General features: G+C 43.7%; 1 protein-coding gene across 3 annotated transcripts in view; it reads right to left on the bottom strand.

Annotated features, from left to right (window-relative positions):
• The window catches only part of ABCA1 (ATP binding cassette subfamily A member 1), a 147660-nt gene that overhangs the window by 95487 nt on the left and 34068 nt on the right, over positions 1–18105 (bottom strand). For all 3 annotated transcript variants that reach the window (XM_050761840.1, XM_050761838.1, XM_050761839.1), the window contains exons 3-5: positions 11881–11974; positions 7180–7321; positions 5791–5909 (exon numbers count right to left, since the gene is read on the bottom strand). In XM_050761840.1, coding sequence (XP_050617797.1) covers positions 5791–5909; positions 7180–7321; positions 11881–11974 — 355 coding nt within the window. The remainder of the gene's footprint in view (positions 1–5790; positions 5910–7179; positions 7322–11880; positions 11975–18105) is intronic.

Raw genomic sequence — 18105 nt, 5'->3', positions numbered from 1 at the left:
AAAGAAAGAAGACCAAGACTTTCTGAAGAACTTCTGTCATCATTATTATTCGTAGGCTCTGTTGACCTGGGTTCACACAAGGGAATAAACTTTATAATACAATTTTTTAAAGCACTTTTACTTGACCCTCACAATACCCTGCCGTGTGAAGGGCAGGTATTTTATTTTCTCCCACCTTCATTCCACAACGATTCACTAACGGCTCACCATGCACCCACTACTGTGCTGAGGCTTGGGATGGAACCAGGAACAAGGAGCCCACCTTGCCCTCAAGGGGCTATAGTGAAGCAGACAAGCCCACATCCTGGGGTAGTCCCAGGTGATCCCCCATGCAAGTACTGACCAAGTTTCTGGGCTGAAGCATTTTCTGGTTGTTTCACCAAAGTTCCAATTTCAAGGCAAAGAAACTTAAGGCCCAGAGAGGCCGAACAAATGGCAAAGGCCAAACAGTCAGCCAGGAACAGAAGGGGAAGCAAAGCAACTCAAATTTATTATGTGTCAACTGTGGGCTATGAGCTTCACTATCAGTCATTCACAGACATCATCTAATTTAATGCTCAGTGACCCTCAGGGCAGCTAATCTTCAGGTAAACTCTAGGTCAGAAAGCATCAACACACGCCCAAAGTTCACACTTAATGAGGGACGGAGCATGGATTTCTTCCCAAAATGAATCTTAATACAAAGCCCCACACTTACTTTTATTACAATGTTTTCCAATCTTCAATCATTTACAAACTACTCTCACAAGTTTTACCATATTCACATAAAATGTTTCTTTTGAATTAACTTTAATTATATTTTTCCTGCTGAACATCCTCCTAAGCAATAATTTCCATGAAACTGCAATTTGATGTGGGTTAAAATTAAAAGTTCTCATCCACATACTGCCTAAAATCATCCCAGATACCACACAAAACTCACCCAGAGAAACACTTATCTGTGTCAGTCTGCATCTCACAGAGACAAAATACAGGCATGTCACTTTCCCTAGGGTTTCTGAGGATTTATCCAATTTTTACATCTGAGTTGCAGTCATCATAGGGATTTAAGATGAATGAATGCTCTTCACACTGCCTTGCAAACATTAATTAATTTAGCCACCACTCAACTTGTGTGCCTGTACTCTGGTTTGGAAAGAAAATAATAAAATGTCTAAAAGGTTCCAGTGATGAGAAAAGTGGGTGAGGCACCCTGTAAGACTTCCTCCTTGGATTTCTTATTAGGATGATTTCAAGGATAATTCAAAGATTTGTCCACGGCTTAATTCCTGAAACAGGAGTTCTTCCCAGTTGAAAGATTATTAAAACAGCACAATAGAGCACTGTAGAAGGAGAACTGCCTGGAGCAGCAGGGGAGTTTAGCCATGATTTATTCCCAAAATATCCCTTCTGTGGGTTGTGTAGACTTGGGACAGTCACTTCCCCCTTCTGGGTCAGATCCTTCTCTAGAATAGAAATTCCATACGGAGAGGAGCCATATTTGTTTTGGACACCTCTGTGTCTCGGCACTTAGAACAGTGATTGGCATATAGGTGATGCTCAATAAATAAAGGTTGAATGATTGAATCAACTCATTTATCTATAAATGAAATCACCGGTCTCTAACGTCTCTTCCAATAAGCGGAAATAAAACAATGTTGTAGCCAAGGAAATCATGAGAGTATCTGTGTAGAGACCCCCATATCTACAGATCATCTGGGGATAGTCCAATGGAATTTAGCAGATGCAACTGAAGGAAAGAACAGGATAAACTTTCCAGCTGGAGCACAGAAGCAGGAGCTCAGTGGCCCGGCACTGATTACAGCATAGGCCTGAGCGGTAGAGTCTACAGGAGAGGTTGGTCTCCACTGGACTGATCCAAGCTTCAAGTCTTTGTCCCCCAGTTACCAATGACTTGAATGAGGCCAAAGAGAGTTGTTTATCACATCTCTAGAGGACAAGAAAGGAGTAGCAGATAAAACACATGGCAAAATCAGAATCTAAAATGGTTTTGGGAGGATGGCATAGGGAATCCAAACATGTGTAACAGAAAAAAAGACATTTTTCCCTTTAGTCCAAAAAGCCAACAATACAACAAAGAAATGGAGACCAAGTAACTTGCAATTCTGCATATTTAAAATAATCACAATTTTGTTTGAGTACACACGGAATATGAGTCAACAAGGTGACATGAATGCCAGAATGCCTAATGCAATCTCAGACTGCATTAACGGAAATGCAGCACTCAGAACAAGGGAGGCAAAAATCCCTTTCTCCTCTGTGCCAGACTACTTTTGTAATTTCCAGTAAACTTCAAGAAGCACACAGACACACTGAAACACAACCAGACAGGCAGAAATGGGGAGGAAAAACATTCCGGAAGAGGAAGGGAGGCCATTTCGCCTAAAAAATCATGGACTTTGGGAAAACAGTGAAAGAAAAACATGAGAGCTGTCTTCAAATATTTCAAGGAAAATAAAATTAGACTTGTTCTCTAGAAAGCATAACAGGGTGGTGAATAGCTTCTAACAATTAGAGATGTCAACACTCAGGATGAGCTACTTACTGAGCGGTAGGTCCCCGCCCTGGGAAGGTGGGTGTGTGGTAAACAAGGTGAATGAGGACAAAGCTCCAAACCAGATCAGTTTCAAGGATCCTCCCAGCCCTGAGAGAGACAGCACAGGAGGGCCAAGTTCATCATGCTGTGATGGGGGGTCAGTGCAGAGAAACACAGGTCTCTAAGTGGGGATCCAAACTGACATACGCCAGTCTCGGCTTCTCTCTGAAATCAGCAGAGTGCTATTCACAATCAGCAAAAAGTTGGCCAGGTGCAGTGGCTCATGCCTGTAATCTCAGCCCTTTGGGAGGCCAAGGCAGGAGGATCACTTGAGTCCAGGAAGTCGAGGTTGCAGTGAGCTGTAAGTGCACCACTGCACTCTAGCCTGAAAACAGAAAGAGACCCTGTCTCTAAAAAAATAAAAATTAAAAATAAAAATAAATTTAAACAAATAAATAAGTAAATAAAAACAAAATCAGCAAAAAGTTACTGATTTCCTATAGGAAAAGGCAGTGTTTCTGTGTACTTCCCCCTATACTGAGGCCTGCTTTGTGCTACAAGACAAGCAAAGAAAGAAGGAATTTAAGAAACAGCTAGGCCGGGCCTGGTGGCTCACGCCTATAATCCCAGCACTTTGGGAGGCTGAGGCAGGTGGATCATGAGGTCAGAAGTTCGAGACCAGCCTGGCCAACATAGTTGAAACCCCGTCTCTACTAAAAATATAAAAAATAACTGGGCGCAGTGGCAGGGCCTGTAATCCCAGCTACTCAGGAGGCTGAGGTAAGAGAATTGCTTGAATTCGAGGGGCGGAGGTTGCAGTGAGCCGAGATCACGCCACTGCACTCCAGCCTGGGTGACAGGTGAGACTCCGTCTCAAAAAAAAAAGTTAAAAAAAGAAAGAAACAGCTGCAGGGCAGAAAAGGGGACATACTTAGTGAACAGAGAGATATGAAACAAGCACCAACATAATAATACACTCAAAATCCAAGGGACCTGCTCTCCTCAGAGCTGTGCACACAACTGTAGAGTTTTTAGACACAGATTTGGCTTCTCTTCTCCACCTAACTCATGTCTCCAGTTTCTCAAAGAAAGCCAGGTGCAGTGGCTCACGCCCATAATCCCAGCACTTTGGGAGGCCAAGGTGGGCGGATCATGAAGTCAGGAGATTGAGACCACCCTGGCCAACATGGTGAAATTCCGTCTCTACTAAAAATACAAAATGTAGCTGGGCATGGTGGCACACGCCCGTAGTCCTAGCTACTCAGGAGGCTGAGGCAGGAGAATCGCTTGAACCCAGGAGGCGGGGGCTGCAGTGAGGCGAGATCGCGCCACTGCACTCCAGCCTGGCGACAGAGCGAGACTCTGTCTCAAAAAATAAAAGAAAGAAAAAAAAAAGAAGAAGAAGAAAAGAAAACTAGTGGTGTTTTAAGGCAGTCTCCTCCCCTAAGATCAGAAAGTCTGCTTGACTACTTAACCCATCAGCCAGTCTATTTCAACTGCCACACAAACTGCAAGGCAGAAGAACAAGGCCAGATGCTTAGAAATGCATCGCTGTCTTATAAGAATACTGGCTCGCATTTATTGGGAATCTACTATGTGCCAGATACTGCATTAGGTTTTATAGTTTACACTTCAAGTTAGCTGCTATTTTATAGTTGAGGAAATTAAGGCTGAGGGGTTAAATGGCTTGGTTGAGATGTCACCACTCCAAAAAAATCATAATTCATATTCACTAAGTGCTTCCTATGTGCCAAATATTGTTTTTAAGCAATTACATGTGTTATCTCATTAACAGGTAAGAAGAGGTGTCTGAAAGGGTGCTAACTAACTTATTCACAAAGTCATGCACCCACAAGGTAATTGTGCTAGCACTCTTTCCTCTGCACCATGCTGTCTCTTGCTACAGAAGTAAAGGAAATATCCCCAGTTCTGCGTCTGGTCAACCAGCAGGGGCTCTCCAGTAAATAAGGAAGGACTGAGGCTTTGATCAGGGGTTGCTACCTCTCTGTCTCCTGCACCAGAAGAAATGCCCATGTGCAAGACCAGGACCTGCAGGTCCAGGAAACAGCATCTCGATGGCCTGGCTGTGCAGCCACGAGTGGTGTCAGTGGAAGCTCCAAGCATAGCCATACCTCTCTCTGCTGTGAAGCAGCACCTCCTCCATGCCACCCCTAAGACAGCTTTGCTTCCCTTTGTCATCAGGTCCCACATTGCCCATTGCCTCTTTTCCTGCCCGAGGAAAGCACAGTTCTGTATGCCTTTAAAAAAATCCCTCAAATCGGAGTCTGGTTTAAACTCTAGCTTTACCATTTCTTCTTTTGCCAAATGGAAAACAAACTGGTAGGCCTTTCAGCAAAGGCCAGCCAATTCCATCCCTCCCTAAGAACCAAACAGAATAAAAAGCACTTCCCTGGAGCAGTGGTAGTCATTGGTCCATGATGGGGAGGAGTAATTTATCACTGACATTGTTTAGAACCACCGGCGCATGATAATAATAAAATGCAAACCAACTTTTATCGGCTTCGTTATTGCTTCTATATTCTCTACAGACCATGCACGTGCCATTACTGACTGCACTCAGCCAGCTGCTCCCACCAGCCTCTGTCCCCTTGCCAGGCCACTGCCTGGGAGGCTGCTCTGATGCTATGGCAGCCAATGCCTCAGTCAGCAAATGCCCACTCCTCAGATACTTCCTGGATGGCACGCAATAAATTGCCTGGATACTTACCAGATCAGAGGTACAGATTTCACTTTTTAAAGATAACAAGTTCAAATGCGCATCAGACTAATTTAAATGACTAGGGGAAAATGAATTGCATGTTCTTTTTAGACATAAGTGCTTAACTTTCACTTATCCATATCAAGTTGCAACTTTAATTGCTCTTATATGCACAGAAACACCCTGTCCATAAATCTATCCATTCATTGCAACCATATGGCCAACTCCAAAAAAATGCAGCAGGCAGCAATCTGTACCCCTAGCTGTCCCTAAGGCCAAGACTGTAATATTCTTCTCTGGGGACTTTTCTTCCGTCTTCCCAGAGGAGATTAGTACATCACTGTCTGTGGCAACCAGCTCCCCTAGTTTCTTCACCAATGCCTCCTGCAGAGGGGCCCTACAGGCCAGCCACCAAGGAGAAAAACCCCTTGGGGAAGATCTAATGGGAACAAGCCCCAGACACCTGGGCTACTCTCTTTCCCCGGTGCAGGTCAATTTCCAATTATAAACTGATGCAGAGAAGGTTTTCGCTTACTTGAGCTGGATTTCTTGATCTGCTGTAATGTTCTCAGAACTTTGCGCATGTCCTTCATGCTGGTGTCTTTCCGGCTGTATAAAAGAAGCTTGCGAGCATCTGAGAACAGGCGAGACACACTGTAAAGGGTGCAAGAAAAGGAGAAAGGCTCTTGTTAGGCCAACTGCCTCTGCTGCTTTACAAAAGTGACTGCCAAGTGCACACGACTCAGCCGGGCTCCCAGGTCCTCCACAGTCTGGCCGTGGCCCACTCCCATGGCTCCCCACACCCAGCTCCATTCATCACCATGTTCCCTCTCTCACCCATCATCAGGGCCCCAAATGCCCTTCTCCATTGGTCAACACACCCAAATCTTACCACCCTTCAAGGCCTGGCTCACCATGTGTGTGCACACACATGCATGTACACACATGCCCCCAGGGCTGACTTATCCATGAGGCACAGTAGGCTCAGTGGCCTGGGCCTGGGATACTCTTAAGGGCATATTAAAATGTTTTAATTTATTTTAAAAGCAGAATTAAAAGTTAATACACTAAAAATGTATAAATAATCATGAATCTGGTCTGGATTGTATTCATCTTTATACCAATGCAGTCATGAAATATAATTTTTAATACTGTTGTATGGAAGGGGCCCGTGGAGGCTACAAAGCCAGTCTAGGGTCCATGAACATGACAGTGTGGCCCTGCGTGCCACAGCTGCAGCTTTCTCAGGATTGTCCTGAGCCACATCCCATAGTCCTTAGTCCATCCTAAGTCACATCACGGTCCTGTGCATTTGAAGAAACCTCAATGTCTCATTTGGGAGACATTTATTATGCCCATACTTATGTCCAGGCACTGAAGCCAGGAGCCAGGAATACAAAGGGAAGGGGCAGCATCCTGCTTTGCTCAGGGAGCTCACACTCAGGGGAGAAAGACCTGCAGACATTGTAGTCTGATGGGGCAGTGACAGAGGTGAGAGAGGTGATCTGATGCAGAGAAGACAGAACTCCCCTAGCCTTGGCTGTCAGCTCCTCATGGGCAAGGACCCTTCCAGCGTGCGTCTCTGTGCCAGCCCCTACCCCCTAGCTCCTAGAGCCAGCCCATTCAGATGCACGTCTGCTGAATGATATCATTAACAACATATAGTATATTCCAAAATAGCTAGCAGACAGGACTTGAAATGTTCACAACATACAGAAATGATAAATACTCGAGGTGATGGATACCCCAAATACCCCAAATTCTCCCCAAATTCTCCCTTCCCTCATTCTGCAGACTCTATCACACAAGCATTTACAAAAGCAACTTCACTTAAATCCAGCCATTCAAAATTCTCCAGAGGACAAGAAGGGAAGGAAAAGGATTAACCGACAAGTTTGGAAAGAAAACCTGATCTGATACTTACATGGATTTGTTAAAGTTTCCAACAACTCCGGGAGCCTCCCCAGGAGTCGGGTAACGGAAACAGGGGTTGTTGGCATTACAGATAATCCCCTGAACCCAAGGAAGTGTTCCTGCAGAAGGCATGGCTTTATTTGGAAAATGGCCTGTTGAAATCGAGGAGTAGAAAAACACAGGGAGAAACATTAATTCTCTGAAGCGATTCTGAGGCTCCATTTATACAATGCTTCATGCCAAGTCTGTCCGTCCCATTCCCCACATCCCAGATACCTGTCTCTTCTGAATAAATCTGACTCTCAGGTGGAAACTTGGCCTTAGATGTCATTCTTAATCTAGCGGACATCATCTGTAGAACGTAGTTCATGACACCAGCGTTGGAGAAATGATGACAGAGGTCCTAAGCAGAAAGTCCCTGGCAGCCTTAGTTCCTCTTGATGGCCAGCCTCAGCGTTCAGACATGGAGGGGACTTGGGGATGCCCTAAGCCTATTTTTTCATACTCTAAGGAGGTAACTATGGTAAGATAAAGTGGGCCGGGCACAGTGGCTCACGCCTGTAATCCCAGCACTTTGGGAGGCCAACATGGGCAGATCACCTGAGGTCACGAGTTCAAGACCACCCTGGCCAACATGGTGAAACCCTATCTCTACTAAGCATACAAAAATTAGATAGGCTTGGTACAAAAATTAGATGGGCTTGGTGGCAGGCACCTGTAATCCCAGCTACTTGGGAGGCTGGGGTAGGAGGATCACTAGAACTCAGGAGGCGGAGGTTGCAGTGAGCCAAGATAGCGCCACTTCACTCCGGCCTGGGCGACAAGAACAAAACTCCATCTCAAAACATAAATAAATAAATAAGATAAAGTGACTGACAAAGAACACTCGCGGAGTCAGCTGGCACAACTGGGAGTAGAACCCCCATCTCCATGGTCCCAATCCAAGCCTCTTCCTCACACCTGCAGTTAGACTGGAATTTAGCTCATATCACACCCCTCTGGTACTCTCCTCAGTTTGCCAAAGATTTGTCAGTTTCACCTCCTCTGCCAGCTCTAAAGCTCCTCAAGGGCACCAGAAAAACACACGGGCTTGGGGTCTGACGTCATCTGTGAAGCTTCGGTGTTTCATTGTTACTATTGTTGTTTTGTCCCTATATTAAAACAACGAGGCCCCATGCACTAGGCCATCCTCTTGCTCTTTCTGTCTTTCTTACAATGAGCTTCTTACCAAAAGGATGATGGGACATATTTGGGCTCAGTCCTAGGATTCAATTTGGCACAGTTGGGTTTGTGGCCGTAATACATGGATGCTGCTTATAAGGATCAAGATTAATAGGCCCTGGACCAGGGGTTCTTAACCCAAGGACCTGTTCAGGTGTGGACAGAAAGGCCAGAGCTCCAGCTTCTATCATATTCTCAGGGTTATCTGCGACCCCAGTTATCAAGAACCACAGCTCTAGGTGGTGAAGAACAAGTAGCTTCACAAACCAATTGGAATTCACATCCAGTCCCTGCAGCTTGCTAAGCAGCGACTTTGGCCAAGTCACTGGCCCCATACCCTCAGTTTTCTCATCTGTAAAGTGGTGATAAAAGTACAATTAACTTCACAGAGCTGTGGTGAGCATCACATGAGATTTTGCAGGCAAAGCATTTTTGCAGAGTGCCTGGTGCAGGACAAAGGCTCAACAAATGGGCCTATGAGGATTTTTCAGGCACTGTGGGAGTGAATCTACCACAGCACTTACTCTGCTATTGCCCAACAGAACACTCCTTCCATCTCACAGCTACCACCTCCCTCCAAAGTGGGAACCTTGTTTTATTCATCTTTTTATTTTCATACAAATGTGCTGAGTCTCCCCAGAAGTTAACCCAAAGTCAGCACTTGCCGCACTTTGCATTTCAGTATAGGGTCTTTCTCTTCTATCCATACTCCAACCAGAGAAGCAACATCCAAAGCAAGGATGTGACAAGATCTGATCACTGTGGCCACCCTCTGCAGGGACTCTGGCCTATGGAACATTTACACAGTTAATCTCCCTATCTTCCTGTTAATAGTTCAAGGAAAACCAAACAAGGCCCCTTTGCCTAAGTCAGCTGCTCTTCATTCAGGGAGATTTATGTAACCCAACCAAATACTCAAAGGACCAAAAGATTCTCCCCTTTCAACGCCAGGAGATACTGGCACTGTACACAGAGTGGCATAGGTGAAAAGCAGCACAGGGCAGTGATGGTGAAGGTATTTCAGGTTATCCCTCAGCAGGGGCGGCAAAGGCCCTTCCTCGTATGTTGTACCCCATCCTATTTGCAAACAAAAGTAGGATCAGGACTAAGCAGTGAGTACACAGGAAGACAAATAATATAATGGACTCTCAGGACCCAGGGAAGGTTTTAAGACCTTGATAACTCTGGTTTGAACTGGGGAAGATTTACAGAGAAGAACTTCACACCAGTCCTTTGTTCCTAGGGACAAGACACCTCTTCAAGTTTCGCCTTAACTTTTAACACTGTTCTTCCAACTAGGTCCCTGGAGGGTGATGAGAACAGAAGGTAAGGTTGCAAGAAGTACATGGATGTGGCTGGGCATGGTGGCTCATGCCTGTAATCCCAGCACTTTGGGAGGCCGAAGCGGGCAAATCACCTGAGGCCAGGAGTTCAAGACCAGCGTGGTCAATGTGGTGAAACCCTGTCTCTAGTAAAAATACAAAAATTAGCCGGACGTGGTGGCCCATGTCTGTAGTCTCAGCTATTTGGGAGGCTGAGGCAGGAGGCTCGCTTGAACCTGTGAGGCAGAGGTTGTAGTGAGCGGAGATCGTACCACTGCACTCCAGTCTAAGCGACAGAGCGAGACTCCGTCTCAAAACAAACAAACGAAGTGCATAGATGTAAGGAAAAGTCTCATTTACCATCTATATATACAAGAATTTCAGAACTTTTCTGAAAATTTATGATCTGGAGTCAGAGGAATCTAGGTTAAAACTCAACAACTTGCCCAAGATCACAACCTCGGTGAATGGCAGAGGCAGGACACAAACAAACTCCAACTTGTCTGATGCCAAAGACATTTGCTATTTCCACTACACCATCCTGTCTGCTTGTAATCATTCCAGAAAGAATAGTCCAGTAGATGAAAAAACTGGTTTGCCCTTGAAACTTATACTTCAGTGGCGCTTGGCATAATGCTTAAATAAAATCTAATATGTATTTGCTCATCAATCAAAAAAATCTCTTTGGGGTTCCAAAAGAGAAAACAATTATCTCACAGGCATATAAATTGTGTATAAATTTCAGTTTATGCTTTTTTTTTTTTTTTGCGACACAGTCACGCTCTGTTGCCCAGGCTGGAGTACAATGGCATAATCTCAGCTTACTGCAACCTCAGCCTCGCGGGTTCAAACAATTCTCCTGCCTCAGCTCCCCCCCCCGAGTAGCTGGCATTACAGGTGTGTGCCACCACGCCTGGCTAATTTTTGTATTTTTAGTAGAGATGAGGTTTCACCATGTTGGCCAGGCTGGTTTCAAACTCCTGACCTCAAGTGATCCACCCACCTTGACCTCCCAAAGTGCTGGGATTACAGGCCTGAACCACTGTGCCTGGCCCACTCTTTTCTTTTTTGGTGAAATCAGGAAATCATGTCGAGAAAATGTTTTTTGAGCGGGGTGTGTGTGTATGTGTGTGTGTGTGTGTGTGTGTGTGTGTGTGTATTTCATATGACTATGTGTGATGTGCACTAGATAATTAGCAAGTAAATACTGTTGCTGTGAATTGTGAGAAAGATGGGACCAGGCCAAGAAACACAATTAAAAGGTGGCCCTGGCCCCATTGCTTTCCTGGAAGAAGAGTATCTCGTAAGCTTGTGGGTCTCGCAGGGGTATGGACTGAGCTGCTTAGCAGTAGGAAAAATCACTGGGGCAGTGAAACTGAAGTCCCAGCTACATTTCTCACATAAATATTGATCCTTTAGATTTAGCCATTTCTGCAGTGTCAATCCACCCACTGAGCCCAGACCTAAGAGAAAGACTGTGATTGTAAGATGATACACTGACAATAATAATATGAGGTAGGTATTACTATTCCCTTTTTAAAAGAAGCTGAAATCACTTGTCCAAGGTCATATGCTTAGTGAATGCTGACACCAGAATTCATACCCAGGTAAGCTGACATCTGGAGCTTGCGTTCTTAGCCACTACTGTATTTTCTATGCTCACTGTAAAGGCTGTTATCAAAATACATGATCGACGGTCAGATGATCTCAGTTCTATTCAAGGTTGTTATGCGAATAAAATAATATTAGTAAAACTGAGAAGTTCTACACAAATGTTGCTTAAAATGATGTGTTCCATGATTTGCAACGTGTGATTAAGACATCATGCATATGGAAAAGACTAGGTGTTAAGGCATTATCTTAAATGTGCTTTTGAATCACCACTTTCTAAAATTATCAGTAAGGTTATTTTATTTTCATGATTTAAAAATGTGTAAAAGAGATGTTGGCTATTGTTATAATTACAATTATCACCATTCACTAGGACTGAAAATAGTCTCCTGAGTTCATGCCTTATCAAAAAATGAGAAGCCTAGGTTTTTCTGATTCAAACCATGCGTGATGTTTCTCAAAGACGGCATCTTTGGAAAAGTCCAATTTAGCCCACGTTCATTGCCTGGATTTTCCCTGCCATTGGTGAGTCTCAGGTAACATCCACAGTTACTTACATTCATGTTGTTCATAGGGTGGGTAGCTCAGCCGAACAGAGATCAGGATCAGGAAGATAAATAGAGGCCAGGCCACTTCCAGCAGCAGCTGACACTGAATGGAAAATAAGACAGAACACTGTAAATTTCAAAATAACATGGATGTCCAATGCTACTGGGATTTAGGAAATCCACAGAAAACTTCATCTACTAATTAATCAATTTCTCCAGTCTCTCCCACCACTCTCTAAACTTTAACAGAACTGTTTGGAGTTCCGACCTTTTAATACACCATTCCATATACCTCTGTGTCTTCCCTTAGGTAAGGGAAGATGCTTCCTATCCTGCTTTATCTGGTTCACTTCTACTCATTCTTCAGGATGCATCCTGGCACAATTTCCTTTACTAAAATCTCAGCCTGAGCTAGAAGCCCTTCTCCCGTGCTACTCCAGTAACCCAGGCACACTCCTCCTGTAGCATTTTCCTGGAGCTCTTGAAATCATCTGTTTCTATTGCTGGCTTCCTCAGCACACTGAGCACTCTGAAAGCAGGCACCCATCCGAGTCTCTCTGCATCCCCAGCCTTAGCACAGTGTCAGGTACGTGGTGACTATGTTGAAAGGACAGGACCAGGGCAACCTGCTGTGCTAAATACACACAACCCTTGCTCCTCTAATTGCACAGAAAGCTGCTCCCTATGGGGCAGAGAAGAGGGCTCTCAACGACAATGAAAATTCACACATAGTTCCATATTGACCTGTGTGCACACAGGACTGTAAAGAGAGAGGGCGAAGTCCTTCCCCATCTGTCCAGGTCTGGTCACCATCTTCTCCAATGAGTTAAAAGATCATTGAACTTATAAGCAAGCATGATACACTGGTTAAAGCAATGAGGTTTCTCCAAAGGAAAACCCTGCCTCAGTGAGTTACTAGGGGATAAATCAGCAGAAAGACAAGATGGAAATCACTAGACGTAATGTAACTGAGCCAGTAGTGTTCAGACAACTAGTTACATTGCCTGAAGTCATCACCTCTCCCATTCCTTTCATTTCCGTATTTCAACATTGTAATCAACATAAATACCAAAGAGCCCAAAAGAGTCACGGGGTCTTGTGTTTAAGAGTAATTATACCTTATAACTGTGGCTTCAGAGTCACAGAGCCAAAAGAACACTGGTATGAAATCCCTTTTTGTCTTATTTTTTTTAAAAAAAGCAAAAGATTGGGCCGGGTGTACTGGTTCATGCCTGTAATCCCAGCACTTTGGGAGGCTGAGGTGGATGGATCACCTAAGGTCAGGAATTCGAGACCAGACTGGTGAACATGGTGAAACCCTGTCTCTACTAAAAATACAAAAAAAGTAGCTGGGCATAGTGTTGGGTGCATGTAATCCCAGCTACTTGGGAGGTTGAGGCAGAAGGTTGCAGTGAGCTGAGATTGTGCCACTGCACTCCAGCTGGGGCGACAGAGCAAAACTGCGTCTCAAAAAAAAAAAGCAAAGATTTTTTTTTTGAGACAGGGTCTTGCTCCACCGTCCAGGCTAGGCTATGATCTAGAGATCACAGCTCACTGTAACGTCAAACTCTTGGGCTCAAGTGATCCTCTCCCCCAGGGCTCCCAAACTGCTGGGATTACAGGCATAAGCCACTGCACTCAGCCGATGCAGAAATTTTTCTTGATCTTCGAGTCCTTATATTTTTACGGAAAATTTGAAAATAAAAAATACAGAAAAGTTTAAAAAGGTAAATATAAATCACCTTAATCCTACCTCTAAGAGATAATCCCTAGTAAACTGAACTAAAAATGGTTCTCTGTTAATATCTTTTGTCTTTTTTCACGCTTACATAAATAATATTTTTTCTCTACAATATTGAGACTATGCAGCACATATACTTTTGTATTCTGCTTTTTCATTTAACATCATACTGGGAGAGCATTTCCCATGACATAAAATATGCTCTTAAAACATGTCTTGTAATGTCTACTTGATATTCCACTCTGTGAATAGATCATAATTTAACTTTTCTGCTCAATTGCTGGTGCTTGAGATTGTTTTGGGTGTTTTTTTTTTTATTATTTCTTTATTTGTTGTTTTATTTCTGATTAAAAAAAAAAAAAAAACAGTTTTTTATTTCCAAAGACCTCTGATATGGTTCTACATTAAACTCTTTTAAAAAATCTTTTCGGGGATGGACGCAGTGGCTCATGCCGGTAATCACTTTGTGAGGCCAAAGCAGGTGGATCACCTGAGGTCAGGAGTTGGAGACCAGCCTGGCCATCATGGTGAAACCCTGTGTCTACTAAAAATACAAAACTTAGATGGGCATGGGGGTATACGCCTGTAATCCCAGCTACTTGGGAGGCCAAGGCAGGAGAATCTCTTGAACCCAGGAGGCCAAGGCAGAAGAATCGCTCAAACCCAGGAGGCCAAGGTAGGAGAATCACTCGAACCAGAAGGCCTAGGTTGCAGTGAGCCGAGATCACGCCACTGAGTGATCAGAGTGAGACTGGGCAGAAGGAAATATAGCAAGATAAACAGTGGATGTACTAGGATGATAAGAATATGGGTGTGGCTGGCACAGTGGCTCGTGCCTATAATCCCAGAACTTTGGGAGGCCAAGGCAGGCGGATCACCTGAGGTCAGGAGTTTGAGACCAACCTGGCCAACATGATGAAACCCCATCTCTACTAAAAATACAAAATTAGCTGGGCATGGTGGTGCATGTTTGTACTTCCAGCTACTTGGGAGGCCGAGGTAGGAAAATTGCTTAAACCTGGGAAGCGGAGGTTGCTGTGAGCCAAGATCGAGCCACTACACTCCAGCCTGGGTGACACAGCAAGACTCTGTCTCTAAATTTAAAAAAAAAAAAAAAGGGTAATGTTTTTAATACTTTCCTGTCTTTTCTAAATTTTCCACAATGAGCATGTATAAATTATCTCGTGGTACAAAAAAACACTGTTACCATAAAACTATCAAGAATAGTTGGCACAGACAGCACAACAGAACGAAAAATAAAGGCAAATGGATCCCTGTCTGGAAGAAAGCATGCTGACAGTGGAGTACTCAAGACCAAAGATGGGGCTGGTCTTGCTAAGATTTCTGTAAATAATCCCAAAGAGACAACGTACTCCAAAGCTTGGGAATGACATTCAACCTTTTCTTTCTTTTCTTTTTTAATAGCAAACACCTTTTTATTCTATAGCTTATTCTTTAAGTTCAGATACACATCACATTCCATATCTTAAAGATATACAATTTTTATTTGTCAATTATACCTCAATAAAGCTGGGGGTGGGGGTGGGGGTGGGGAAGAAAGCAATTTTCTTTCTGCCAAAGAACAAAACCACGACTCTATGAAAATAAACTTTTCTCAGGCCGGGCGCGGTGGCTCACGCCTGTAATCCCAGCACTTTGGGAGGCAGAGGCGGGTGGATCACGAGGTCAGGAGTTCGAGACCAGACTGGCCAACATCGTGAAACCCCGGCTCTATTAAAAATATAAAAATTAGCTGGGCATGGTGGCGTGTGCCTGTAATCCCAGCTACTCAGGAGGCTGAGGCAGGAGAACTGCTTGAACCAGGACCCGGGAGGCAAAGGTTGCGGTGAGCCGAGATCACACCATTGCACTCCAGCCTGGGCAACAAGAGTGAAACTCTGTTTCAAAAAATAAAAATAAAAAAAGGAAAGAAACTTTTCTCCCAGCTGAGACAGGACTCCCTCATCTCAATTTCCCCAGGTACTTTGTGTCTGTATCAGCTCTTGGTACACCAGAGACCCTATTTATATATGAGCTTCTCCCTTAGGGTCACTTTCTTCTTACTAAGCCTACCACATGATAATGGCTTTGAAAATGTTTGGTGAGTAAGTAAATGAGCTGAAGTTTAGAAAATAATGAACATGGAAATATAAATCAGTTGAACCCTTTGGGAAAGCAATGTAACAACATGGATTCAAGAGCCATGTTTATCCCATTTGCCCAATTACTATTCCTGGAAATTTATCCTAGGAAACTGAACTTAAGATACCAAAAAACTATATGCATAAAGTTATTCACTCATTGAAACATTGTAATTGCAAAATATTGGAAACAATTGCACAGCAATGGGGAAATGTTTAAAGTATGGTACATCTACTCAACAATATATCATGCCATCATCACAACAATGTTTATGAAACACAGAAATCATTAGCCATATAATATTAAGTGAAAAAAGCAGAACATAAAATTATATGCCGTTCCAAGCTTGTAGCTAAATAAAATCACTTACAAATATTAACAAAGACAGGAATACAACTATTTTTTTAAATGGTATGACTGTAAATAAATTTAGAAAATACTAATGAGGCCGGGTGTGGTGGCTCACACCTGTAATCCCAGCACTTTGGGAGGCCGAGGCGGGTTGATTATGAGGTCAGGAGTTCAAGACCAGCCTGGCCAACAGGGTGAAACCCCATCTCTACTAAAAATACAAAAAATAGCTGAGCTTCATGGCGGGAGCCTGTAATCCCAGCCACTCAGGAGGCTGAGGCAGCAGAATTGTTTGAATCCAGGAGGCAGAAGTTGGAGTGAGCCCAGATCGCTCCATTGCACTCCAACCTGGGAGACAATGCAAGACTTTGTCTCAAAAAAAAAGGAAGGAAGGAGGAGGGAGGGAGGGAGGGAGGGAGGGAGGGAGGGAGGGAGGGAGGGAAGGAAGGAAGGAAGGAAGGAAGGAAGGAAGGAAGGAAGGAAGGAAGGAAGGAAAGAAGGAAGGAAGGAAGGAAGGAACTAATGAAATTAGGGGAAAAAAACGAAACTAAACAAAGAGTATGAGTAAAATAAATAGTCATCAACCTTGAAGCTCTGAAACTACGATTTGTACTTTTAGGATAAATAGTAGCTACCGTTTATTTAGGACCCAATATGTACAAGGCACATTTTATATTAATTACTTAATTTAATCCCCAGGACAACCGTGTGAGATAGGAGACATTACTGTCTTCATTTTATATGTAGCAAGGCTAAAGCTGGAGGAAGGGTAAATCACAGAGATAGTCAGTAGCAGGGTTGAGATAAGCGGCCAATTCTACCCAAGTCAGGAGGCCACATGACATTCTATTTGACACCATGGGAGACTCAGGTAGGAAATGGCCCCAGTAGGTGGCATGGTCTAGAAATATCAACAGGATCCACAGAGGTAAGATGAATTCACAGCTTGTAGATTTATAATACTTACAGCCAATACTGGGCACCTACTGTGTACTCAGGACGTTTTGTGTATCTCATCTCCAGTATTTAATTCATAATAACTCTGTGGGGTAGGTTGTATCATTACCATTTTAGAAGTGAAGAAACTGAGGTTTGAACAAGATATGAGCCATAAGAAACTGCACCAAAGTTTGAACCCAGATCTACTGACCCTTTAGTGTGTGCTTTTGTACCCACCATGCTGCCATCACAAAGCTACGTTTGGGACATATACCTATGCCACTTAAAAGAAACCTAGCATTTGCCAGTCCTGCTGAGCAGCGATCTGACCCAATGAATCAAGGCTTATGTTCCTGGACATCTCTACAGCCCCCATATCTAGGATCCTGTAGGGCAGCAGATGCTCAAAATATGTTGGTTGACTGAAAAAAATGAATGGATCTTCCCCATGGCAACTGACAGCAAAAGGCAAACAAAGAATCTTACAAGCCATTTGTAGCAGCTGAATGGCGAGTGTAAGCAGATCAGGAAAAGGGGTTAAAAAAAATTGATGATGATAATAATAATGGCTAACACTTAAAAAGGTCTTACTATGCACCAGGGTTGTGAGTGCTTTATATACATTAACTCATTTAATCATCAAACAATCCAATTAGTACTCTTGTACACATTTTACAGAAGAGGAAGCTGAGATTTAAAGAGTACTGCCCGATGGTCCAAGATTGGCAAATGGCAGAACCAAGATTCAAAGCCACTCTGACGGAAGGGCTCCTTTCTCTTCGCCATTATGGACCCCAACCTCCTTATGCACTTTGCCTTCACTTACCAGGGCATACAGACGCCTGCTCTCTCAAAACCCTTGCTGAGCTGAGACACTAGCATGTATGACTGAATTAAAGAGACTGTCTCCAAAGTTCACGCCACCTCAGCCAAAGAACTCACGAGAGGCAAAATTCAATCTTTGCCCTTTTACCTTGGACCTCTAAAATTCTTCCCATCATTGAACCTAGAACTCACCTTCCAAACTCAGGGGAATGTTCCATGTATTTCTTTTCATAATA

Source organism: Macaca thibetana, chromosome 15 (assembly GCF_024542745.1).
Source record: "Macaca thibetana thibetana isolate TM-01 chromosome 15, ASM2454274v1, whole genome shotgun sequence".
Taxonomy (NCBI): Eukaryota; Metazoa; Chordata; class Mammalia; order Primates; family Cercopithecidae; genus Macaca; species Macaca thibetana.
Note: the sequence above shows the minus strand (reverse complement) of the source record. Positions and strands in the feature narration are given on the sequence as shown.